The 25,964-nt window shown below is 31.6% G+C and overlaps 5 protein-coding genes and 1 long non-coding RNA gene across 19 annotated transcripts in view; 3 read left to right on the top strand and 3 right to left on the bottom strand.

Annotated features, from left to right (window-relative positions):
• The window catches only part of Slob (Slowpoke binding protein), a 357,719-nt gene extending 357,098 nt beyond the window's left edge, over positions 1 to 621 (top strand). For 9 of the 10 annotated variants that reach the window (XM_083107077.1, XM_083107075.1, XM_083107072.1 and 6 more), the window contains one exon: positions 263 to 621. In XM_083107077.1, the coding sequence (XP_082963203.1) occupies positions 263 to 368 (106 nt within the window). In that variant the 3' untranslated portion in view covers positions 369 to 621. Of the gene's footprint in view, positions 1 to 123; positions 175 to 262 lie in introns of all 10 variants that reach the window. The other variant, XM_083107080.1, reaches the window with a different exon arrangement.
• On the bottom strand, positions 20 to 5,405 carry Caf1-55 (chromatin assembly factor 1 p55 subunit). Of its 3 annotated transcripts, none has more exons than XM_083107086.1 (5): positions 5,317 to 5,405; positions 2,788 to 3,286; positions 2,420 to 2,677; positions 1,851 to 2,178; positions 20 to 1,533 (listed from the first exon to the last, which is right to left on the bottom strand). In XM_083107086.1, exons 1-5 carry the CDS (start codon positions 5,330 to 5,332, stop codon positions 1,354 to 1,356), a joined length of 1,281 nt encoding a protein of 426 aa, XP_082963212.1. In that variant the 5' UTR covers positions 5,333 to 5,405; the 3' UTR covers positions 20 to 1,353. The 3 variants fall into 3 exon arrangements, with proteins under 3 accessions (XP_082963212.1, XP_082963210.1, XP_082963211.1); XM_083107084.1 differs by having other exon boundaries at positions 2,788 to 3,304; positions 5,317 to 5,358; XM_083107085.1 differs by lacking the exon at positions 5,317 to 5,405 and adding an exon at positions 4,270 to 4,438.
• On the bottom strand, positions 5,322 to 7,315 carry LOC145976142 (iron-sulfur cluster transfer protein NUBPL-like). The gene is made up of 4 exons (XM_083107116.1): positions 6,727 to 7,315; positions 6,153 to 6,484; positions 5,705 to 6,078; positions 5,322 to 5,498 (listed from the first exon to the last, which is right to left on the bottom strand). Exons 1-4 carry the CDS (start codon positions 6,802 to 6,804, stop codon positions 5,329 to 5,331), a joined length of 954 nt encoding a protein of 317 aa, XP_082963242.1. The 5' UTR covers positions 6,805 to 7,315; the 3' UTR covers positions 5,322 to 5,328.
• On the top strand, positions 7,020 to 13,267 carry LOC145976106 (uncharacterized). 3 transcript variants are annotated; one of them, XM_083107067.1, is made up of 7 exons: positions 7,020 to 7,098; positions 7,783 to 7,854; positions 7,937 to 8,275; positions 8,400 to 9,139; positions 9,225 to 9,368; positions 9,758 to 11,823; positions 12,475 to 13,267. In XM_083107067.1, the coding sequence occupies exons 2-7, from the start codon at positions 7,823 to 7,825 to the stop codon at positions 12,694 to 12,696; spliced, it is 3,543 nt and encodes a 1,180-aa protein (XP_082963193.1). In that variant the 5' UTR covers positions 7,020 to 7,098; positions 7,783 to 7,822; the 3' UTR covers positions 12,697 to 13,267. The 3 variants fall into 3 exon arrangements, with proteins under 3 accessions (XP_082963193.1, XP_082963191.1, XP_082963194.1); XM_083107065.1 differs by lacking the exon at positions 7,020 to 7,098 and adding an exon at positions 7,388 to 7,563; XM_083107068.1 differs by lacking the exon at positions 7,020 to 7,098 and adding an exon at positions 7,563 to 7,650.
• Positions 13,268 to 13,377: 110 nt separating this feature from the next.
• LOC145976141 (E3 ubiquitin-protein ligase sina-like) lies at positions 13,378 to 16,184 on the bottom strand. The gene is made up of 5 exons (XM_083107115.1): positions 15,871 to 16,184; positions 15,365 to 15,568; positions 14,893 to 15,189; positions 14,497 to 14,733; positions 13,378 to 14,278 (listed from the first exon to the last, which is right to left on the bottom strand). Exons 1-5 carry the CDS (start codon positions 15,892 to 15,894, stop codon positions 14,084 to 14,086), a joined length of 957 nt encoding a protein of 318 aa, XP_082963241.1. The 5' UTR covers positions 15,895 to 16,184; the 3' UTR covers positions 13,378 to 14,083.
• Positions 16,185 to 20,254: 4,070 nt separating this feature from the next.
• On the top strand, positions 20,255 to 21,591 carry LOC145976156 (uncharacterized). The gene is made up of 3 exons (XR_014440192.1): positions 20,255 to 20,762; positions 21,096 to 21,165; positions 21,439 to 21,591. It is a non-coding gene; the product is annotated as an uncharacterized LOC145976156 (long non-coding RNA).
• The last annotated feature ends 4,373 nt before the right edge of the window (positions 21,592 to 25,964 follow it).

The raw sequence follows: 25,964 nt of genomic DNA, 5'->3' as shown, positions 1-25,964 counted from the left end.
ATTAATAATACTAAAATAATTATTAAATATATAAAACTCTACTTATGTAAGTGTATATTTATATGAATTATACAATTTATAAATAATCATTGATGTTGCAAATAATTCATTTTGCGTGCGCAGCTGGCATAAGACACGCTCTATAAGCGATGTCCATTTAACGCGCAGATTTTGGTAATAAACGAATCAATTAATTGCGCTGATTAATAAATAAAAGATTGAAGAAACATTTAATGTGAGCGTTCTATTCTCTTTTTTTCAGAATTATAAATATCGACAATGAGGACGCTATATCACTGAACAGCTTTGAATACGATGACTCCTTACTCACGCAGATATACAACGAGCTTTCACAAACAGCTTTATAATATGGGAACAAAGTCTACACACATATATGTATATGTATATTTTATCTCGAATAAGAATGCACTTCCTATTATATATACTTGCAAAGTGTCAAGGAACTGATTATATATTATATATAATCGCTAATTTTATTAAAGTGCTTGTTTAAAGAGATTTATACAGAGTTTGATGGTGTAAATTTGATTTACGTGCTTTCTTCGTGTTTATTCGGTTCAAATAAAAAAATTGTAAGTTATTAAAAATAATTATTTTTTCGGTTGTTGCAATAATTCTAGGAGTTAACAATTCCCTATCTATTGCAATATGTTGCCGTTTCCTTTTTTTCTGTTACATTTATAATTTTAAATTATTGTAACAGGATTATAGTGGAAAAAAATCGTAAGGAAATGATAATAAAGGAAATTAGGAAAAGCGCAAGTTGAACTAAGTTGATCATTCAAGGTGGTTTGGGTTATTTCTTTATTATTCACGCTTAAAACGAAGTAGAAAAAGTACTTGGCATGTCTTAATCTTATTTGAGCTTCTTCCTCTGTGACAAAGAAATAGTGCCTTCATACAAAAAGATGATTCGCAATGGATGTAACTAGCAGTTGTTTTAGCTAGTTTATTTTATTATTTATAACATAGCCAAGTCGTCACTGCGAAACAATAATACTCGCTATTCGTAATTGTCATTCGAGGAAATATAAATTCGTTTAATCAAATGCGATAAAATGTCAATAATTTATTATGCTACCTATTCAAAATGCATTCATGAATCTTTCGAAAATACGGTAATATTTTTCTTTCTTAATTACAACATTTTTCAAGTAGTTTACATATCAATTATAAGCGAGGATTATTATTTCTCAATGGAAAGAAATCTGTGTTGTCATTAAGATCAGTTGTTAGACCAAAAGATTTAACAACATGACGCGCAATTGTAGCTGCGCTTATAATCCTCAATCGACAAGAATGGTTCGAAACAACGGTAAATTACATTCCACGTTATGAACCACCAGTCTCGATTTCGCTGCCCGGTGTTTCAGGTTCTTCGTCGTTGTAAATATTTTCTGCCATTTGCCATACTTGCATTATGTTATCCTCTGATACCGAGCATATAACCCATGGTTCATTTGGATTCCATGAAAAATCACTAATCTTTGCGGTATGACCTCCATGTATGAACTGTAAAAAAATTTAAATCCTTTTTAAATTCTTAATTGAAAATTCCAAAAAGAGAATCGAATAAATTAGAAAAATAAAGTATAATATTTATATATTTTATAATTATACAAATATATATACAAATCTATATATATATATATATATATATATATATATATATATATATATATATATATATATATTTGTATATATATATATATATATATATATATATATATATATTTGTATATTTATAAATATTTATAAATTTTTTAATTAAAAGATTCTCTTTTTTAATTATTAATTTTTTTATTCGTTAATTAAATCCCTATTATTACCAGAAGTTCAGGCGGTCCGTCTTCGGCGTCCTCGCTGGATTGCTCTTCGCCGATTTTACTAAGATCCCAAACATGCAATCGTCTGTCTGTGCCACTACTTGCCAATATTGTCTCGTTATGTGGCGACCATTGAACTTGAAAGATCTCATCTTTGTGTGATTCAAACGAATGTAATTTCAGTTTTAAATTCCGCAAGTCCCACAATGCTACAGTTTTGTCTGCACTACCAGTGGCTAATATAAATTCAGAATATGGATTGAAACTAAGACAATTCACCTCAGCGGTATGAGCATCAACAGTGTGGCTTGGTTTACTAGTGTTGTTGCATCTGTACATATTAAAATTTAACTATATAATATATGCTATTAAATGATTGTAATGTTAGTGACATTAATGTTATATATATATATATATATATATATATATATATATATATATATATATATATATATATAAAATTTCCTTAATTTTTTTTAATTAAAATGTTTTAAATATTCTTCTTTCAAACTTAAACTTTCTTATAAAATAACGATTACAATTATATATTATAATGTACAGATAATAATTACCTAGTATCCCAAATCATGAGCTTCTGATCATCAGCAACTGAGCCAAATAATGATTCATGTAATAAATGCCAAGCTACATCCTCGACCACTGCTGTGTGTCCTGTGAAGATAGTTTTCGCATCGATAACGCGATTCTCCTTCGGTGTGGCATTGATGTCCCATAAACAAATAGTATGATCGTCAGATGCACTGAGTAAATATCCATTGAGATTTGGATTCCATGAGAGACCATAGCCTTCCTTTTGATGCCCTCGCAATCTATATAGTTACAGTTATGGTAATAGACACATAAATAATATAATAATAAAAATATATTGATATACTTTGTCCACATTTATATACATATGTTTGACAAATTGTGCAAATACCTTAAATCTGGATGGCATTCTCCATTGGGGTCTGGTTTACTTGGATGTTTGGTGTAATCGAATACAAGCACATCGCTTGAGGGAGTCTTTGTCGCAATTACACATGGATTTTGCGGCATGTATCGCGCTCTGTTGACCTCACCCTCATGATTAATCTTTATTTCAATTTCGATTTTCCCGCTCACAGAACCAAATCCACCAAACTCGCCTTTCTCATTGTCATAATGAGAAGCATCGAATTGCGCATCTTCATTCGGTAGTTGGACACTAGCAATGAGCAAGTGATTCTGTTCATCCGAAGTATGAGTGCCAAGAATTAATCTATGAACCGAATAATCCTTTCCTTCAGGTCGAGTGACATCTGGTAACCATTGGGCCGTCAAAGAAGGCCATTCCAGAGCATGTGTCATCACAAGATCGTATAGGAACGGTGTGTTTTTCTTCCATATTTTGTATTCCTCATTAATAATACGTTCTTCTACTGCATCGTCAAAACCCTCTGAACAGATAATATGAACTAAACATTATAATTCTCATAAAAATCTTACACTGTAAAATATAAATGATATAATATAAAAGATATTTTTTTTAACGCAATTCTAACGTAATTATTACGCAAAATAAATTGTCCAATACCAGTATTTGTACATATATATATATAAATTTTACATTATTATAATTGTATATATAATTAATAACTTAAATGTATAATCAATTTTTAAATTTAAAAACAATATCTAATATTTATACATGATTAATAAATTAATGCTCCAATATATTTCAATTACAAGTATCCCAATATAATTATAAATATTCCAGTATACAAAGTTAAAGGAATATTTTCAATCGTGAATAAAATTTGTATTTAGTTTCAAATAACAATGCCGCAATATAACAATTTTGCTTAAATCATTCAAGTTACCAATTTATGCATATATATAATAAAAATTTTATATTATTATAATTTTACACATAATTAATAATATATAAATATGCATTCTGTGCACGCTTTGAAAAAAATTAAAAGCAATATCTAATACTAACATATAATACAATTTATAAAATAATGCTCCAATATATTTTAATTACAAACATCCCACACAAAGTTAAAGGGATATTTCGCATCCTGTGAGCGAAATCCGTTTTTAATTTCAAGCAACAATGCAATAATTCCGCTTAAATACTTATAAGGACATGGCGCGTTTAACCGGCATGTTACGGTTGGAAAAATCAAATTATTTAGAAATACCATCGCGAGACGAGAACTCTTTCCGAAATCACTGGCATAATCTTATTAATAACCGTTGTATCTCGAATTGCCTGCATATTTACAAACATGATGAGCGGTAAGATTTGCACTCTATTCTCGAGCAGCGTGGCAGTTTATATCGGGGCGTCCTTTTGCGAAAATTGCCGATCGCATTTTATAATTTGTTATTTATCGCGCAGATAAACGGTTGCGAGAAACACGTGGTTCCTTACCGCCGTCCTTGTCCGTCATCATTTATCCCTCCGAAATTCGTAGAGACAGGAGATACAATCGAGGCACGAGGTGCCGTTAGAAAGATTCGGCCCGCCAAAATCGACAAAACACAACGGAGTATGTAAGTACACCGACACCAACGAGAGAGACGCTCGGTCTAGTCTAGAGGCAGAGCACAAGTCCCGTTCGCAACATGGCGACAGTCGATTTCTATTGGCCAGCCCAAAGTGCTTTCCCCCTTGCAACGGGGACGGAAAGTTTGAAGAAAAATCGTTATCAACATTATTATGTTTAGAAATGTGAATTGTTGTTACAAAATTATATACTTGCGTTAAAAAATTATCTGCTGTTATTATTATGAGGAATATTTATTAGCTATATCTTGTATTATTATTTTTATCTGTCAGATACAGATGTGTGTTTTCTAGATTTATTCTTAATTTCTTTCAAAACTGCATATATATAAAAGAAAAAATCAAGTTTATATGTATGAAGAAAATTATTAGTTATTAATATTATTAAATATCATAAAAACGATTTTTAGATATAAATTGTTATAAAAAAATAATTTGTAGTTATGGAAAGTACTAACTATAATTTTTTATATTATTGTCAGATACAATTATATATGTTTCTTAGATTATCCTTAGATATTTTTAGATTAACTAGACACACACACATACATATATACTTATTAACCAATATTATATATATATATATATACACTTCATTGATTTTCTTCTATATTTAATACAAATCTATTTGATATCTTTAGCTTTCAATTGATCCCTTTTAAATCTAAATTCGAACTGAAATGCTTAAATTGTTATTAAAAAGATGAACAATTGCAAAATATTTAACAAAATTCATCTCATTTTAAATAAATATTATATCATATTTGGCCTTAGAGAATGTAAAAAGAAATAATTTCAACACTTTGTTAAATTATCATATTCTGGAAAATCTTTATAGCTTTTTATTAAACCTTTATAGTCTTTTATTATATCTAGATTTGTAAAGGAGAATAAAAAATGAATATATATTACTTGAGTACAAATTCATTCTTCATGTATTTCTTGCGTATTCAAAAATGCAACAACATGTTCTGCCAATTCTCTATAAGCCTCTGCTTGTCTAGTCTTTGGAGCTGCTAAAACAATTGGTTTACCATTATCCGAACTTTCCGCGATACTCTCGTGCATTGGTATCCTTTGTAAGATATCTACACCTGTTGGCATACATGATTCATATTATATCATCCACAGATATGCACGCATATATATTATAATATTATAATATAAAAAGAAAGAAAAATAATATAAAGAGAGAAAAAATATATTTTTAATATAAATTGTAATTTAATAAAGTATATATTACTATATAACTATATAAAATAAAAATAAAAATTATAACAATAGTTTAATTATTTATTACCAAGTTCTTTGGCTAATGATAATGTGGCATTGCCAAAGAGAGGAATCTCAGTCATGCATTTTGGACACATAACGGTGCTCATGTTCTCCACGATACCAGCTATAGGTATATCCAACTTCTTGAACATATTTGCACCTCTCCTAGTCACTTCTAGTGCGACCTTCTGTGGTGTCGTTACTAGCAAAGCGCCAGTAATAAAGAAGTTTTGAATCAGGGAGAGATGTGTGTCTCCCGTTCCAGGAGGAGTATCAATCACAAGATAGTCAAGCGATCCCCATGCCACTTGATTCACCAGCTTGTCCAATGCGCTCATTACCATGAGACCTCTCCAAACTACTGGTGATTTCTCATCGATTAAAAATCCCATTGACATACTGTGTGTAAAATATAAAATTATAAAGCACATACCCGTTTATCTGATCATTTCATATGTTTGACAATTAATCACCATTTCACGCCATAATTTACAAGAGGTTCCATGAGATTCTTTTGATTTATTATCGGCGATTCGTATATATTCATCATCAGTGGTATGGACGGTCCGAAAACGTCGGCATCTAGTAATCCAATCGACTTTTTGGGTTCAATAAGTTTTAAGGCTGTCGCTAAATTTACTGCAGTTGTCGATTTTCCAACACCACCTTTACCAGAGGCGACCAACAAAATTTGTTTAACGCCCTTTATCCGCTTTCGCTTAGGAAGTCCACGTGCCATGATTTCTTTCTGTCTGGCTTCTATGTTCTCTTGTTTAGTCTTGGCTGCATCAATCGTTGTGTTGTACTGGAAACATGAAATAGGATTAGTTTGCAGAATCCTTGATAATAAAAAAAATAATTATAAATTTTTATTCTTTTTTTTTTTAAATAAAACGTAATTTCAAAATCATTTTTATTTTATCAAAGAATTTTAATTTCCATTCTTAAATAAAAATGTTTTTTTCCAAAAGAAGGTTAAGCATAAAGTTTCACGACTGCGTAAGATTTTTAGATACTTTGTGCATAGAATCTTATCAGAATCACTACCTTTTCGTGCCGCTGCCACAGATACTGAAGATGCTTCAAAAACTCGCCTAAACGCGGTCTCACAGAAATATTCAACATTTTCGAAAATTAATTTACAATCTCGTGTGTGGGCGCGATATTCGAAATAAAAAATGCATTATATAAAATTAGTTAAAAACAAAACTCTGTAATTTAAAATAGTCTCGTTCGTAAAAAAAAAGTTTTTATCTCTCCGTTTTTCTTTCTTTCATTATATATAATAAAAAAAAATAGTCCGCGACGATCGCGACGCGAGTTTTTTTCTCCAAACGTATCGAGTGCTTCCATCTGTCAACGTCGGAGGCGTTGACAGGCTGTCAGCTGTGCGCTGTCAATGGCTGTGCAGAAATGCGCGTAAGTTATTCGGTATCCTTCATTAGACCGCGATATTTATTAAATCTCGGGTTTTGCCGCCAAAACTGCGTTTTTTGGCAAAACATACATTTACACGTGTCTATAGCATAAAAAAAAAAAATACGTACACATCGCGCATAACTTAAATTTTTGTGACAAATTATGCTAGTTACGATGAGTCGTCAAGTTCTTTCGTGAATGATTGCACATTCGATTGCGAGATCCAGCAGAAGACGCACACGCAATTAGGGAATTTGAATCTCCGGGTTAGGTTAGGTTGAGGTTGGGTGAGGGTAGGCTCTCGTACTTTGCACGAGTCGCACTTATTTGTACTTTTGGTACGCTGCGAAAAAAAAAAAAAATAGCGTCCATTTAATCAACTTTCTGCTGGAACGTGAGTCGTGATCTGTTTTGATCGAGTTGTGCGGTTGCAGTTGTCGCTTGACAGATCGACGATGATGAAACGTACGTTTATTGCGCTGTTGCTTCTTATCTCTTCCTTAAACATTGCTCCGCGATGACGATCGTAGTCGAAGTGATCTCCGATTAGAGGTTATAAGGGAAGAATTCAAGTTATCTCAGAGTTTTCGATTATTTAAAGAATTGATTTCTCCTGACGAAGTTGAATTCTGCTTTCTCTTCGAGCGGAAGGATATTAACAATTATGAATAAACCTGTGTGCAGGTGAGGGACGTCGCATTTGACTGCTCTGGGAAGACAGAATATGGGCCTAAAGGCAGCCGTTCAGGCTCTGAAGTAAGTATTCGATTACAGCCAATATACGAGACGTCTTCCAGTTTACGTTCCATCAACACGCGAAACATGTGTGATTTGACAGGAAAGCGGAACCACTGAAAGATAAAGTCCAACGCTGCAAGGATTTGTTGAACGACAATGACGCCTGGGTATGTCAGCAGCAGTTGCAGAAAATATACCAACAGGTCCTCATACTGGATTTGGAATATGCCCTGGACAGGAAAGTCGAGCAAGAGCTGTGGAATCTTGGATTTAAGAACTATATAGCGACTCTGCAGTCGCAAGCCAAGGACAGGAAGAATCCCAAGCGCGGCGAATCACAAGCATTGCTCAGCTGGTGCTTAGAAGCGGCTAGCGGGTTTTATTTGACCCTGTTGCAGGAAATTTGCACTGTGTTTGATTTGGATCTACCATTTAGAAGGTATGTCTTTGACACAGAAGTATAATTATATATTTTAATTATTATTATATAATTATATATTTTGTACACAAAACTTTATATAAATTTATTATTATTGAGAGTATATTTAAACCAATTCTTACAGGAAGGGATATGTATATGGGTGTACATCCCCGTGGAAGGCTGTTGAAAAATTATCTCCACCTCACAAATCATCTTGTTTTTATGCTTGCCAATATTGCCTTGTACATCTGGGTGACATTGCACGATATAGAAATGAAAGCAAGCAAGCTGAAATGTTTTATAGACATGCCGTTTCATTGTCACCATCCAGCGGACAACCTTACAATCAATTGGCATTGCTAGAGGCATCCCGTGGTGACAAATTGGGAACAGTGTTTCATTATACACGTTCGGTAGCTGTCAAGCATCCCTTTCCCGTCGCCATGGCTAATCTTGCCACGACTCTGTCCTCTGCCTTGAACGACAAATCTTTCAATATCGACGGCAAGACCAAATTGAACTCTCAGGAGTATATTACTGTCTTTCTAAAACTGCATGGAATAATTCACAATTTTGGCGATTTGAAGCTTGCATGTTTATACAGTAAACAGTTGACAGAAACGTTAACGGCGTTAGTCGCCACCGAGAGTTTCAGTCCATGGATGCTGATACAGATGTTGGTAATCAATCTATATGCTTTGCAACACGCGACCGGAGGTGGCACTGATAGCACAGAATTGCTCAAGAACGAGCAATTGACCAATGATGAAAAACTGGCCCGTGACTGTATATTGGACCTAATCGCAGGCACTCTGTCTGCTTTACTGTTACCCGTTTATACGATAAAGAACTCTATCATCGAGTACTTTGCATTGCCTTCTAGTAAGTATATCTCTAGTGTGACTTGCAATTTTCGTTTATGATTATAAACTGGAACGAAATAAAACAACTATTTTTTTCCTTATAGTAAAACTGTGCCTTGATTGGATCAACATAAAACCCATGGTTTTGGAGGAAGTTGCTTTTACGTCGAGATTACAGATATGGCCCAGTCTCTGTGTGCTTTTAAATGCTCTGCAGAATTGTGTAGTGGATTTTAAGCACGACGAATGTAAGTACTTGCATTGCATTTAAGATTCAGACAGTTTTTGCTAAAATTATAATAAAATTAATATAATATAATTGATATAATTGATGAGTTTTCAAAAATGAAATTTAGTTAAAATTATTTAAATATTAGAAGAATATTAGTTAAAATTAATATAATTGATGAGTTTTCAAAAATGAAATTTACTGTCAGAAATAATATTTATAATAAGCATTTTTTTATATATTTATATAAATTCACATTTTTTAACAAGAATATGCCTTGTTTTTGAATATACACAAAAAAATATATATTAATATTGCAAAAAATTCTTTTCTTTTTCTCTTCTTTCTCTCTTTCTTCTAAGAATAAGACAAATTTAATAAAATTTAATAAATTTAATCATAAAACAGATGCTGTAGTGCCATTGCCAGAAGATCGCGACCTTCAGGGTTTCTTACCATTGGAAAAGAGTTTCGAGAATCTCAGATTTACGAATACTGCGCTAGAAGGCGACATCATAACATTAAACAAATTGCGGGCCGTACGCATCCTGCATCTGGGCCGTTGTCTCGCTCAGAATCGAATCAATGGGTCTGCGCCAATTTCGATTACGACGGAGGAGAAAACGGGCGATAGCAGATTCACGTCCACAAGTAATGGCGTTGGACCCAGCAACGAATTGATGAAAGAACTCGAAGAACTTAGCCTGAACAAAGAATTGAAACAATTGAACACTTCGATGAGCCCGGTACTATCTGAAGCAGCTAGTAGCAGCAAAAGTTCTGTGGAAACTGATATCGAGATTTCTGCAGATAAGAAGATTTTTCAGGGCATCCTTAAGCCCCAGGGTTCTTTAGAACGAAATCGAGACTCCATATCGAACGTCATAGAAACGAGTGGCGCCGAGGCGTGTTCTTCTCTTTCGTGCGCAAGAAAGCCGCGACAAAATATAGCAATGCAAGCGATTATGCGTCGCGCGGAGACTGAGCAAAAGCAGGTGACATTCAAGAATGTGTCACCCGTGATTGTCGAAGAAGAAAATGATAAGAAAGCGAAAGCAACGATTGTTCCACCGACTATCAGTACTTCGAGTATGGCGAGTAAACCGACACCGATTCTAGAAATGCCTAAAGCTAATGAAGTTTCCAATATAAACAACACTCTTGTTAGCGCTTCGAATCGGCTGTCAACAATGCCGCTCGCTTCGTCCGCCAGTTCGCAGAACCAGTCCGTATTGGTTCAGGGTCAGCAGAGACCTGTCAAGTTGCCGCCGAACATCCCTATGCCCGCTCAATTGATGGTAGTCGAGGAACAACCAACTCAGCAAATTGCTCAGCAAGTTGCTCAGCAAATGCTTCCACAAATGCACACCAGTGGTATGACGACGGGTCAACAGACTTCGACATTGGGACCGGTTTGCTATTCGAATCAACCGTTTAACGCGCAGAATCCCCAGTTTGCCAATAACTTTATGACGAATCGACCGCCGCTGACGCCTAATGCGCCGCATTATCAGATACAGGGACAACTTAGTACTAACGGACAACCAGTTTCAACGATACCGCAGAGCATCAACGGGATACATCATTCGATCAATCAGAGCAGACCGTTACATCAGAGGATGCCACAGAACGTGTCCCATAGCCCTGCGCAATTGTTGCAGCAAAACTTGCGATTGGGTTCGCCCGCTCAGCCGAGCATGTTACCACAAAATATGAATTTGCCAGCAAATAATATGGGGCTACAAGCGAACATAAAGGTGGAACAGAATCACGCTATCGGATTGCAACAGCAGCAGCAAAACATGATACCAAGCAATTCCAGATCGAATAGTATGCATAATCAATTGAATATGAACGGCAGTTCAGGCATGGCAAATGTATCGACGATGATGTCGACCTTGTCCGTATACGAAAAGGATCCTCAGCAACCGGGTTTAACAACGCTGGTCAATTCGCAAAGTCCAACGAGCGGATCTAACTTTCAGCTTAATTTCAATCAGAACCACTTTAATCAAAATCAAACTTTCGTCGGTCAGAGTTCATTGTCGCAAAATCAGCCATCGCCGTCGTTTTATAAAAATAATCCCGACGCGATGGATTTTCAATTTCCCAATCAGACTAAGATAGTTAACAAGAATCAACAGTCGCAGCAGCAACCAGTGACGAATAATTATAACATGTTTTGCAATTACGAGCCGACGGAGCATTTTAACTTGTGGAGGGACAATCGACCGCCCCAACCGCCGATCACCTGGTGGGGTGCAGCTGGTAATACCACGGCTCAGATGCATATGAAGGATACCACTGTTAACGATAATGCATTCTCGAACTGGAGCGACTCGTCTGCCCTCGGAAGTATAGCAAATAGAGTGCCACTGACGCCTGGTAAAAATTATCAGCAACAACAACAAAACGGACAGCACAACAGACATCTGATGACAGGAAATAATTTCGAGGATTCTAGATTGTTTGAAGTAAGTACTGTTTTTTGTCTGAAAACACATATATAATATACATAAAATACATGATGAGACTTGCATGACATATCTGGAAAATAAAGTAAGAGAAATGTTCTTATAAATGCATATCTGAAATTTAGTTATTAATTTATTTCAAAATTATAAAATTTTTATTTACAACAATTTGTGACACATTAAGAGAATTTGAAGAAACAATGTTATTACAATTCAACAAACTAAAGTCTAAGAGTAAAATTTTCTAAAATATTTATTATAATGTACAAACGCGAATTATTCAATTCTAAATTTTTTATATCCTTTTCTGATATTTTAAGAAAGCATTTTTTAATAAACATGTTCTCTTTCTTTATTCCATTCTTATTATATATAATGCAAATAAAATTGTTTTAAATTTTATAAAACTGTTTTTAATTTTATATATTCAAATAACATACTGTCATTATTATTAATAAAAATTCATCAAGATTTTTTGAAGTCATGTAGCGTTCATTAAAAAAAAAATTAGATTTATTTAATAAGATTCACAAAGAGAGAGGAGAGTGATTTATTTTACATTATATCGCATTTTATACTAAAATTTGTAAATCATATACATTGTATATGAAATAATTAAGTAATAATTTATTCTTGATATATCTTTTCTAGCTCGAGCAGAAGCCGTCCCAATCTGTGAGTACCGGCAATACTTATTCCTTGTTCAGCAGCAACACATGGAGCACCGTTACGCCGATCAATACGAATTCGACTGGTCAAGACCAAATGAAGGCACGATTGCATCAGCAGTCTCTATGGTCTGGACCAGGTCCTTCCCCGTTAGAGCGACTTCTCGAGCAACAAAAATCGCTACGCGAGGGCGGGACCACTTGAAGGGACGCGCCGAAATCCGTTAAAGAAGGCCAAGCAGAGTAATTTCGCATTCAGCGTATACCGATTTAAATAATGATACAAGCGTATGCGCGGCAGCGGAAAAATCACTTAATTATTCGATGAGAGAAATGCGCAAAATTCTCAAAAGATATGTAGAAAGAGCGGATACTGCTCGACTATAAGACGCAGCCTGTTGTCCTCGTGGCATTATGATATGCGCAGAGGTAATATAATCTTCATTTATTTTGTAATTGCATGCAAGATATCTGCAACAGACACTTTACGTGATCTTCGGATTTCTTGCAAATTAAGAAAAGCAAAACGAGAGATCAGCAATGAGAGACGGCGATTCAACCGCAATTCATTAATTTGTATGGGAATAAATAGGCAAACAACAAAGGGAAAAAAATTATTAGAGGTGCAAGATGCAGTAGTTCTTAATATACATTAAATTAGTACGCAGGAAATAAATGAAAATGTAGATGTTAATTACAGGCGAGAGGCGCGTGAATTTTGTGTTTTGCTCATGTATTTAGAAAATTCGCAATAAACATGAATGATTTCAAAATTACCTATGTTATATCAATAACGCATAGTTTTGTTGTAGCAGCTCGAATGCTGAAATCCTACATTTAAAAATTAGATGGACAAACATAACGTTAATTAAACACTTCGTTTTCAAAATGCAATAACTTTATTTCATATTATATAAAAGTATATTAACAAGTTTTCTTTCTATAATACTATATGTAAGTTACATCACATATATATCATAATTACACACATAATACATACACATTGCAAAGTGTTACTTTGTTTTGTCACAAGTTCTTAAAATTCTCATTTTTGATCAATACTTTTGATATTGTTCTATTTTATTGAGAGAATATAAGAAAATGTAGCAAGCAAAAGAAAAACAAGAGAAATATTTTTTTTCTTTTCCTTTTTTCAAGACAGAACTGCTTAATTGTCGTTTTGTAATGAAATTAAGTTGAAAACATTTGATAAAAAACTGTCACAATATTTGCATATAATTGCATCTATTTCTGCAATTCCTAATAGTCTCAAGTTTTTTCTCAAATGCTTCTCTAATCTATTAATTAAATAGTACCAATGTGTAAAACTAAAATATAATCTAAAGCTACATACTTATTTCAATGAAAATTACATTGAGTCATAAAATAAAATGTTACAATTTGTTAATATACTATAAACGATAAAAAGTTGTTATATTACAAGTGAAAATCATCATTATTTATATAGAAATTATGTTTAGTAAAAACAATAAATGAACATTACATTTAGTTTTTACCTCTTTATATATCGTGAAGACTCGTAGTATTTGGCATTTTTTTTTAAATATAATATCACATTATTGTTTCTTTAATTAAATGTCTTCAAATAATTGCATTTCGTTATTTTGGACGGCAATTGGTCTATCGCGAGAATAATCGACTCTACGCTTTATCATAAGATTGCAATGAAAAAAGTTTTTACCATCTATCATACTATGGCGCATATTATTCTCCCGTATACGCAGACAATCGGAGATACAGTCCGGCCTTGTTCTACATGACTTTACCTATTGAAAAGAATATGAGTTTTTAATAGTTTAATATGTCATTTATTTTTTAGAGAAAGAGAGAAACACATAAATAATACTAAAAACAATTCTTTTGCAAAAAGTTTGTAATTGTTTACGATATAATTACATATGATTTCATCTGAAAATATAAAAAACGAGCATTTTTTCCTTATATAAAAATTATATCGTATAATTCAGCATGATTATAGTCTTACCTGACCAGTGTAAGAGGCAATAAATGTTCCAACTGCCTCAAATGTATAAACAAACTGTTTGCTCACAGCCATACAATTAACAATTTGTACGAAAGCTATTAGATCACCCTTGTGATCTATAGTGACATTTAGAAAAAAGAGACCCATTTCTTTGATATGGAAAGCAAAATCATAATCCCGATTCAAAATATATTCTAAACTCCATTTTTTCTTAAATACAGTATCCCTTGTGCTAAACTGTAATTATATTTAATCATATAAATCGAAAAAAGAAAACATAATCATCTCAAGTCAATTTAAAGATTGATTAAATTTGAGAAAAAATTAAGTTATAATATTGCTATGCTCCAACCTCATTGACTGATAACAATCTATAAAATCTGCTGAACAATATACCTCATAAAACACATCTTTATGATGATATCTTAAATGACCAATTATTCTTCCATGTGGTAATTCAACTGTGCATGAACCGATCCGACATGGAAATACTCCTTTTCCTACTCTAGGTGCTAAATTTATCAATGGCTTTTGTTCATTTCTTGGACTAACGTGTCTAGCTTGATTTACAGGCTCAGTTTGACAAGCAGACGATGTAGAAGGCATGCAAACAACCTCGGTTTGAGTAGCCACACATACTTTATTATGCAAGATTCTTCTATTCAGTGCATGATACGGATGCAATAATGACAACTGCAAATGGTACTTTATTTAAAATCACACCATTCAATCATTCATTCATTCATTAATCAATCATTTTTCATTTTATCGACAAATATATAAGAGCAATTTTATTATTATATCATATTATTCTCGCACTTTGTTATTAATATTTTTATATTAATTATAAGGATAATGAGGATTGTACCTTGATATCATGCAATTTAGCTGATAGCTGTTCCACTACTAAATTTCTTGTAGCGATAAAGGAAGATTTACAAATAGGACATACTTGCAGCTGTAACCTGCACTGATTACATATGTGATGTCCGTTTGTACACTGAATTTGTATACCCTGCGATATATCTAAGCATACAGGACATTGCAGCAATTCCTCCAAAGCATCGCACCACTGAAGTGATCAGAAATTGAAAAAAATCTTGATTTTTATACACACAATAGTATGTACAATTATTCATGAAACAATATATTTACTTTCTCATCGATATATATATGTACTAAATTATTCAAAAAAATATTTATTTTGAGTATTAAATTAAATAACTTAATTATTTGTACGTAGTCAGCCAATTTGTTGTTAAGACTGCATTAAAAAAAAATCTTGATGTATAAATCGTGACAACAAAACATATAAAAAAAATCTTAGCCAGCACTTCCACTAAGAGAATACAATCAACGTATACAATACTGTACCATAACACGAATTTCTTCTACCATCGTGATTCAATTTTCAGTTTCGAGTGACAGATACAAGAATAAAACGTTGCTTCGGACACGTAATACGACCGGCAATACTCGCTGCGTAAAATTATTCTCTATTCTTTTGTGGAATTCCCCGTTTTTCCGTTTCTCTTTCGCCGCTTTCAGTTATGTCCTGCCACAATTGAATAAAACTGGGCAGGTTTTTAAATACGAGCGAAAATTAAGGCTAATTTTAAGCATATCATTTCACAAGACTTGAATTTGATTCGTTGAATTCCTCGAGTCCAGTGCACAATTACTATTACTAATTATTCTAATACATGTACACATGACAAATGACATATGATAAGGCTCCCCTCTCAAAACCACATTTCAATTGTCGGCGAATTTTCTTCGCGTTTGAAACCGAAACACATACATTATGACAAAAAGTTTGATATACTTATATGTAATCGATATTATGATCGATTATATATATTTTACGATTGATTATTAATTGAAAAACCTCTGTAAATTTCTATCAGAACTCTAAAAATTCCTCCTCGAAGCCAATTTTGATCAGCAATTAGCAATATGTAAGAATTAATATAATAACAGTCATGTATAAACATCATTTTTTATAAAATTAACAAAAAAGTTATATTAATAAGAAACTAATTTTTTATTTTGCTTTAAACTAAATTTGATCGATCTTTATATTTTTATATTATGTAAATTATAAAATTATACAAAATTTTACTATTACTAATTAAAATCTATAATTATTGACAAAGAGAAAAGTTTGAAATTTTTAATTTATCTTTTGTTTTTAAATATATGGCGAGATTCTGCCATATTTGATATATGTCAATTAGTAAAAATAGAGAGAAGACTAAGGCCCAGTTCCACAACTTACTTTAACCGAAGTTTAACTCGTTAAAGGAGAATTTACATTGCGTTCAATGTCCGATGTATGACGTCCGATTGGATACAATGGGTTTGGGACGTAACGTAAATCCTCCTTTAACGAGCTAAATCAGAGAGAAGACTGAGAGATGTCACGGCCCGCCTTTAGGTGATCCCTGGAAGCGATACTCCCTCTGTGGACATTAAAAACGTGAACATGAACTACAAAGCCAATGTCCACGAATGTTCTCAGAGGGTAACATATGTCTCTCTGATAATATAAATAATATAAATAAAAATATAAATAATTTAATTAATAATAATTTATTATATAAAAATATTAGTATAGTTCTCTCTTTCTACGCTATTATTTATTTATTTATGTGTGTTCTTTTTCTTCTCAACATCATTTATTTATTATTAATTAATTAATTTATTTATTTATTTAGCTCGCTCTAAGTCAGTCTTCTAAAATGCAAAACTAAATATTATAGAATTTGACTTTGAAAATAAAATAATCGAATAAATTCAAATAATTAGCATAACGAAAGGTTCCGTGATAGTTATTTAATAAATAATCAATTTTAATTAATTAATGAAAATACTTCTATAATTTAATATTCCGCGTTAGCGTATATTTTATAATATATAAAATATTTCGGCAACGAATTATCGATAACACGGTGTTCGACTTTGGTAATACAACAAATAAACAGTAGCGCGCTATGTTAAAGCTTTAATATTAGAATTAACTATATTTCGACCAATGTTTTAATTTTCTCAATCCTTGTTATTAAACAATATACAATTTAATCGAAAATCGATTAAGTGATAGAAATCCAAAATATTAAATAATTACTTCGATCGTTGCGATTTTTACGGACAATAATTATTATTATAATATTTAGAGTCACAAATATATTTCATCCGTGTTACTTTATCGTTCTACTTGACAATCTAAATGTAATTTGGATTGTGAGAGAACACGAAGTAAATCAATCGAATTATAGATGCAAATAATTAGCATAATGAAAGGATAAATTGTTTAATAAATAATCAATTTTAATCAATAAATTAAAATACTTCATTAATTTAATATTCCGTGTTAATGTACATTTTATAATATATAAAATATTTTGGCAACGAATTATTGATAACACGGTGTTCGACTTTGGCAATATAAAATATAAACAGTAGCGCGCTATGTTTCGGCTTTGTCATCATTCGTACGGTGACTCTCGAGTAATAAGGTAGTGGTGAGAAACGTTTCGTATTGTATTGTAATTTTTTTACTAAACACGATTACGATTACGTTCTACTTGAAAATCTAAAAATAATTTGGATTATGAGAGAATACAAAGTAAAACAATCGAGTTATGATACAAATAAATAGCATAACGAAAGGCTCCGTGATAAATTGTTAAAAAATAATCAATTTAAATCAATAAATTAAAATACTTCTATAATTTAATATTCCGCGCGCGAATATTTTATATTACAGAAAATATTTCGGCAACGAGAGAATTATCAATAACACCGTGTTCGACCTTGATAAACAGTATCGCGCTATTGTTAATACGTTACACAGCTTTATTATCATTCGCACAATACCTTGAGCAATAAAGTAGTGACGTTTCATATATTATCAAATTCTTTCTTTCCATAGTCGATCCTGGCGATATAAACAGTACCGCGGTAATGTTCTTGACTTACGATCATTCGCTCAGTGGCTCTTGAGCAGTGAAGTAGTGATGTGAGACGTTTCATATATTATCAAATTCTTTCTCTAAACACAATTGCAAGTGCAACGAGGAACTTTTTGTGAATAAGTGTAAGTGCAACGAGGATTAAAGTGCCACGATAAAACAGCGAAGGAAGCAAAAGAAAAAAGGAGGTTTTGGAAGTGGATGGATCAATAAGAGATATGATGTAAGTCATTAATATAAATTATTTATCACATTCATTATTTATTATATTGTTGCGTCCCCGCGTCCCGTCCCACTGAATGTATTCGTCACCCGTTGAATTCTTTCGAAGAAGATCGTTTTCGCGCGCGTTGTCAAAATATTGTTATAAACAACGACTGTCAGAGAGTCTAAGCCCAGCTGTCAAGTTGTGCGGACGCGCGTCTATTTGTGATCCGTTTTACGATTATTCTGAATTCTTGTATGTTACTCGCGATTTATTAAAATTCTTGTGCACCTTAAATCGCGTTATTATTTACGAGTGCACGAGCGTCGGCGTATGCTATGTATTTTGCCGATTGTGTCGCGCGCGTTCGATATATATCGCGTTCGATATATACCGCGTTCCGCGGACGCAACAATATATGAATTATTTATCAATAATATATATATTCAAAATATACATATTTCTCGTTTCGTTTTATTTCTTTGATTGTGATTTAATAGTGATTTTAAATTGTAACATATATAATACATATACTTATAAAAAATATTCCATTTTATTTTAAAATAATTAAAACATTTATAAAATTTTTTATTAATTAATATTTTCAGATACTTTTGTGTTTTATAAAACATTTCAAATTAATATATTTATTTAAATATTTCACATATAAAAAAATAGAAATTTTTTTATTTATCATATTTTTAAAAGTTTATATCTAAGAAATATAAATTATTTTGTAATTACGCAGTTTATAATATTAAAATATATCTATTTAAAAGTAAAAATGTAAAAATTAATTGCGCGCAATAATTAAATTTAAAATCAATTATTTTGAATATTGCTTTGTATAATAGATGTTCTCTTATCCTTTATATTTTTATTTATCGTTTATATTTGCGAATTTAAATTTATGTACTATATTACAAAATAAATTTCAAATTATGTATTATATTATATATAAAATTATATATAATATAACCCTCCCATGGGGTACACCTTGTCGCGGTGGGAGGGCTTAGTACTTGGATGGTGCCTTGAGGTTTATCTTAAATTTTTCTATTTATGATAAATCTTAAGGTGCCTGAATGGGAAGCTAAGTACCCTTTCGCGTCGTCGGTGCCGTCAACGTGCCGCGGATGGCAAGCGCTTCGTTACCGCGTTTTCGCGTTATAGTATTCTCGCGTCGTCGCGTTTTCGCGGAACTTTTGGACTTTTCATATAAAATCCCAATTTCATTTATTGTCACGAGTCTCTACTTCCGATGCCAATTAACTGGGATGTTTCGAGTTTGCACACGTTGCTATGCAACGTACACTCTTGCTTCGTGCTTCGTCAAGTGATTCGGCCCGAATTAGTTAGAACTCGATCGATTGCTCGGAATGGTCGTCAATGGGTCCCTTCTCTTTGCTCGTCTACAGCCACACGCACTGCGTGTGTTAACCCTGTCGAGGAGTCGAGTGGGTTCCCCTAGGCACGATTTTCGCTCGGTAAAAGGGATTGCCTCCCCATTTTCTAAATTGCTGAATGTAAGCATTTAAAAAATGTGGGTATCCTCTTCTTTTGCCGTCTACTAGCCTGGTGTAGCATATAGCAGCCGCGAGAGGCATAATATGTCCGGGCGGAGCACCTGAAATCGTGCTTAGCGGGTCCAGGTTCGATACGAGATAGGATAATTATGCGCGAAAAAGAGTTGGTGAACTTCATTTTCCTCTATTTTCGTCAATCGTTTCGTCTTCTTTCCGGTTTGGGCTTAGTCCTTGCTCGTTGTATCGTTGCAATCCCGACCGGTTGACTCGAAGTTGATTCTCGTAAGTGAAATGGGATTTTCGCTCGTACCGAAACCGGGAGTGCCATCTAATGTATAGGTATACATATTAAGTATATACATCGCGCGATCAAATATCAAATTTTTAATCGCATCGAAATAGGGCGGAAATCGTTAAGTATCGCGCGTAAAATAGCGAAAATAGCGATATAAAAATATCGCTCGTGAGTGCGGGAGTACCGTTGAAAGTATCGCGCGTCAACAACATGAGAGGAGGAGGAGGCCTGGGAGAGGCATCAGGCACCTGTGAAGCAACTCTATGGTAAATAAATTATCGCTTATATATAATTATTTATTAATTGCGTACGCGCGATTTAAATTAAGTAATTAATCGCGTAATTTGATTTTTTATTTACGTGACTTAAACAAGAGAAAAAGAAAGAAATTTTTACATAAAAACTGTAATTTAAAAGTTTCTACGTTCGAATAGCTTTTAATAGAATTATTAAATTATTACTTATTAGTAGAATTTTTTTCAAAATTTATAAAATTGTTTATCTGCTTATTATTTATGTGCGTAGGATATAAAATTAAATGCATATAATAATAATTTTTTGACCGTGACTACAATTTGAATCTTCTTTGTATGTTACAGACCAACAAACTATTGTCAGAGAAGGAAGAGGCCTGGGGAAGGCATCTTGCATCGGCGAAGCAACCTGATGGTGAATATTTATTATTTGTATATTAATTGTTATAAATCGTACGCATAATAATTCGTTCTTTTAATTTAAAGGAATTAGAGAGAAAAAATTTTATAAATATAAAAATTTCTATTTAAAAAATAATTTCAAAATATATAAAATCTTCCCATACGTGTTTATATCTGCTTATTATTTTACACAACGGATATGAAATTCCGCATAATAATAATTTTTTGAAATATTGATTGTATTTTGAGCTTTGTTATAAATGAATTTTATATTTGTATGTTACAGACGTAGTTTTAACGACAACGTAGTTTCGATAACGACAACTCCGCTGCTGCACATCAATGCCACGGTGAGTGACAAAAACTTTTATTTAATTTTAAGGTAACGGTAGAGATTGTAGATAAATCCGTTGCCTTAAAATGGATGAGCTAGGATAGATTAAATAACTTTTAATAAATTCGTTCGAAATGTATCGCATCCATCGCGAAAATATATTGCAGTATTTTAATTATAAAGAAAGAAGATCGAGAAAAGATCATTTTTGTATAAATTTTATCTAATTTATTGAAAAGAACATTAAAAATTTTATCAATTACATCTGATGCTAATTTATTCTTATAACGCGTATTTATCTTATTCACTTATCTTATTCTAATATCTTATTCTTATAGCTCATCCATTATAGAATTTGTTGTAGATATTGTTTTTAAACTTAATGTAAAGCCAAATGATTAATTAATGAAATAACTTGTAATATGATAAGTGTTATACACATATTAATTTTATATTTTATTATAAATTATGCATTACTATAAAAATTTATTAATTATATATATTATTATAATATCAATCAATTTTTTATTGATAATCTGTACAGAAAATTTTTATATTATAAAAATTTTATATATTATACTAGGCTGCTAACAACTAAAGTCAGGATAACCATTTACAATTGAGTAGGTACATATACATACAGCAGATACATATACAGATTAGATTAATATATATATATTGTGTCATTTCATTTTGCCGGCATTTATTAAAATAAATATAAACTGCAACGAGATAAAAATAAATAATATAAGCAGTTATAAAATATTAAAATATAGTATTAAAATAAATATACAAGCAATAATTATATAAATTACAATTGCATCTTTCGAGAGTGACAGTGTTACGTTAAATTCTGTGATACCCGGCATAAATTCTGTCTAATTATAAATGGTTGCTTTTGTTTTATATTTTACCATATGAAATATGGCCGTGTTAGCACTCTAATACAATATATAGAAATTTGTAATTTGGCTTTATTTCAGTTTAAAAAATGAAATTGAATTTATTTGTAAAAATGCTTTAAAAATAAAATCTAAATTATTAAAATTATTTTTTTCAGGAATATTAAGAAAATTGTACATAATTATTAGTGTTTAAGAAATATCATGAATACATTTTTATGCAAATTACACCAAAAATTACATAATAATAATACACGAAAAATTATTCAAAGTATACGTATAATGATATAATAGTTATTCATTAAATTAACATACTTGATTCTATAGTATATATTTTTGAAATATTCATTAAAAGAGTAACTGTTTGTATTTTCATATCAAAGAGTCATTAATAAATTCGAAATCTATTTATAAATTCCATATCGCGCGGAACTGAATATTCATGAAATAAATTATGATTACGAAAATACCATGCTTTTTCCGCGTTCTTTTCGCGTTTTTAGACGATATTGCCATTTTAATAAAGGATCTTATTGCCGTCCCTCTCAAATAATATTCTCAAATATTGCTAATTAAAAGTAAAAAAATATCGAATAAGAGTATAAAGAGTCGATGTTAAGTTAGCGATTAAGTATTATCTTCACAAAATTTAACGATCGCCTTCGATGTTATGAAATTGCGAGTCAATTATTATACGGATTTAATGATTTACTTTCAATTCGATTTATGTATTTACGAATTTCGTATCCGAAATAAATATTCGTAAAATTAATAAATTACGGAAACATATATTTATTTCCGCATTCTTTCCCTATTCTTAAACGAAATTGCCATTTTAATAAAGGATCTTACCGCTGTCCCTCTCGTGAAATAATATTCCTGAATATTGCGCTAATTAAATATAAAAAAATATGAAATAGAAGTTTGAAAATTCGATGTGTTAAGTCAACGATTAAATATTAGCTTTATAAAATTAAACGATCACCTTCGATATTATAGAATCGCGAGTTAATTATTATGAATTTAATAATTTGTTTCTTCGGTTATATTTATGTATTTACGAATTTCGTATCGAAAAATATTCATAAATAAATTATAAATTACAGTTGCGAAAACACCGTGTTTTTCCCGTGTTCTTTTCACGTTCTTAGACGAGATTGTCGTTTTAATAAAAGAGTTATCGTTGTTCCTTTCGTTAGATAAACGTTAATGAAACTTGCGTGGTTCGTACCGCCGAGGAGTCGAAACGATTTTCATTATGGAGAATTATTTCTCATCGGTTTTTGTAAGATCCATTCGCGACGTCTAGTTCGGTGCCCTGTTGAAAATTGGGAATTTTTATTGTAAGAATGGAATTAATCCCGGTTTTTCCTGGCAATTTCCGAAAGCAATGATTTCGGTAGTCATTCAACGACGAACGCCATGCGCTTCTTTAAAGTCGAATTAATTTAAATAATATATATTTAGATGTGAGAGAAATGCATCTATTCTTTTCTTCGTTAAAAATGTTCTGTCATTATTAGGATTGGTATTATAATTATTTAATGCCAGAGAGATTTAATAATAGATAAAATATGGATATAGCGTTGTGTATAAATTTTTATTTTTTAAGTAATTTCATATTGTAATTTTATTAACTTTTTGGATAAAAATGATTACGAACGAATATATTTCATTAATTATTAATTAATTATCTCATTTGAAAAATTATTTCTAGGTACTGGGGATATTAATATTAGTTTTTAGTTTCTTTTAAGAAACTATTTGCAGGTATTGGACATCGCCATTTTAGAATATTAGTTTTTAGATATATACCATTTTATATATATGTATAATAAAATACATGCACAAATTAACGTATCCAAAATATTTTTATAATTTTTATTAATATGATATATTATATATACGCGAAATTATATATGAATGTTACATAAAATGTGCGAATACTTAAAAATTTAGAGACGAATCGAATGGGTACCCCTATATCAGTAAGATATTGATTAAAAGAAAAAAAATTATTAATTTAAACGTTATAAGAATAAGAATCTAGAGAATTAATCTGGAATTAATTATATATTTAAAATTATTTCATTTATTTTATTTTGCACACTATTCGAATTGAAATTTTTTAAATCTTGCTGTTATCGGGTTCGATTCGTCTCGCGCGCGCAAACGGTACCCCAAATTATTGTGTTCGCACATTTAACACAAACTCCAATGATGCATGTATTTTATTATTTATAAATATAATCGTTCGTAATCACATTTCTATAAAAAAAATCGTTATATCCATTTAATTTTCAATGAAGAAATATATTTCTTAGTAATGGAAGAACATGTTTTCTGATGTGCATATCAATTTCGTGAATTGAACATAATGACGAGGGATAATTATCGTTGATTTATTACTGAAATCATTGCTATTGGGAATAGTCCGGAAGATCCGGGATTCGTTCCCTCCTACAGTGAAGTTCCCGACGTTCAATGGATCACTTAACTTTTCTTCGCAAATTGATCTTGCGAAATCTGATGTAGAAACAAGATGTTAATATCGTTCTCCATTTTTAAGGTCGCTCCTCTTTTTATCGGATATTACCGGTATATCATCCGCGTATCAAATGGCGTCGAATTATATTATAAAATTTATGCGCAATCGATTATTTTGAATATTATAGATTTATTTATTCGTTGCGTTTTATCGCGAATTTTATCACAATTTATCTTATAAAAATTCGCACGTAAATCAGTCGATGAATTATATATTCGCAAACATTACAGACCTCAAATTGTCTATCGAAATATCTTCGCCTTTGTGTGATAATAATTATATCGCGCGCGTGTCTATTGAGGGAGCTTCGATTATTATATTATAAAAATTATAGATATCGCGGAATCGGTTATTCCGAATATTATCAATTTATTTATTTGTCGCGTTTCCTCGAGAATTTTAAATCGCGATGTGTCTTATATTTTAATATTATCTTATAATTTAATCGTTGACTTATACATCGAAGCTTTGTCTATCTTTTCACGTTTTTGAATATTGTTTCTAATAGTCCGCGCAAAATGCGCTAGTAGTGCAAATATTTTTTTCTACTATTTAAAAAACGATCGATAATTTTTTTAATGACTGTTTTAATCGCGATTATTTACAAATTGCGTGATAATTTGAGTGATAATAATTATGTCGCACACGCGTCTATTGATGATTTCGATTATCATATTATAAAAATTTTTCATTTTATCTTATTTAGTTAGTCATGCGCGAGATATGTGTCTTATTTTAAATCGCGACGTTCATATAAAATTGCATATTAATCGCAAATAAATCGGATAGTGAATTTTATATTCGCAAATATTACAGACCTCGAATGTCTATCGAAATATATCTTCGCATTTATGTGACAGCATAATTACATTGCGCGCGTATTTATTGAGAACTTCGCGATTATTATATTATAATAAAAATTATACATATAGAATATTCCGTGTATTATCAATTTATTTATTCGTCGCGTTTTCCCGCGAATTTTAAATCGCGATTTACCTAACTTAATCGCTGACTTACATCGAAGC

This window comes from Camponotus vicinus, unplaced genomic scaffold, assembly GCF_025532165.1.
Source record: "Camponotus vicinus isolate PSW18456_S1 unplaced genomic scaffold, iyCamVici1.0 SCAF_8, whole genome shotgun sequence".
Classification (NCBI taxonomy): domain Eukaryota; kingdom Metazoa; phylum Arthropoda; class Insecta; order Hymenoptera; family Formicidae; genus Camponotus; species Camponotus vicinus.
The sequence above is the reverse complement of the archived record's forward strand: the minus strand, read 5'-3'. Positions and strand labels throughout refer to the sequence as shown.

Coding starts and splice junctions, on each gene's coding strand:
- LOC145976142 (XM_083107116.1), bottom strand. CDS start 6,804: ATGTTGAATATTTCTGTGAGACCGCGTTTAGGCGAGTTTTTGAAGCAT. Junction 6,485..6,726: donor TGTGGCAGCGGCACGAAAAG/GTAGTGATTCTG, acceptor TCATGTTTCCAG/TACAACACAACGATTGATGC. Junction 5,499..5,704: donor ATCATTAGCCAAAGAACTTG/GTAATAAATAAT, acceptor GTATGCCAACAG/GTGTAGATATCTTACAAAGG.
- LOC145976141 (XM_083107115.1), bottom strand. CDS start 15,894: ATGGTAGAAGAAATTCGTGTTATG. Junction 15,569..15,870: donor TAGAAGAAATTCGTGTTATG/GTACAGTATTGT, acceptor TGATCACTTCAG/TGGTGCGATGCTTTGGAGGA. Junction 15,190..15,364: donor CTAAATTGCATGATATCAAG/GTACAATCCTCA, acceptor TACCATTTGCAG/TTGTCATTATTGCATCCGTA.
- Caf1-55 (XM_083107084.1), bottom strand. Junction 2,678..2,787: donor GAATGCCATCCAGATTTAAG/GTATTTGCACAA, acceptor GTAACTATATAG/ATTGCGAGGGCATCAAAAGG. Junction 1,534..1,850: donor ACGGACCGCCTGAACTTCTG/GTAATAATAGGG, acceptor ATTTTTTTACAG/TTCATACATGGAGGTCATAC.
- LOC145976106 (XM_083107067.1), top strand. CDS start 7,823: ATGGGCCTAAAGGCAGCCGTTCAGGCTCTGAA. Junction 9,140..9,224: donor GTACTTTGCATTGCCTTCTA/GTAAGTATATCT, acceptor TTTTCCTTATAG/TAAAACTGTGCCTTGATTGG. Junction 11,824..12,474: donor AGGATTCTAGATTGTTTGAA/GTAAGTACTGTT, acceptor TATCTTTTCTAG/CTCGAGCAGAAGCCGTCCCA.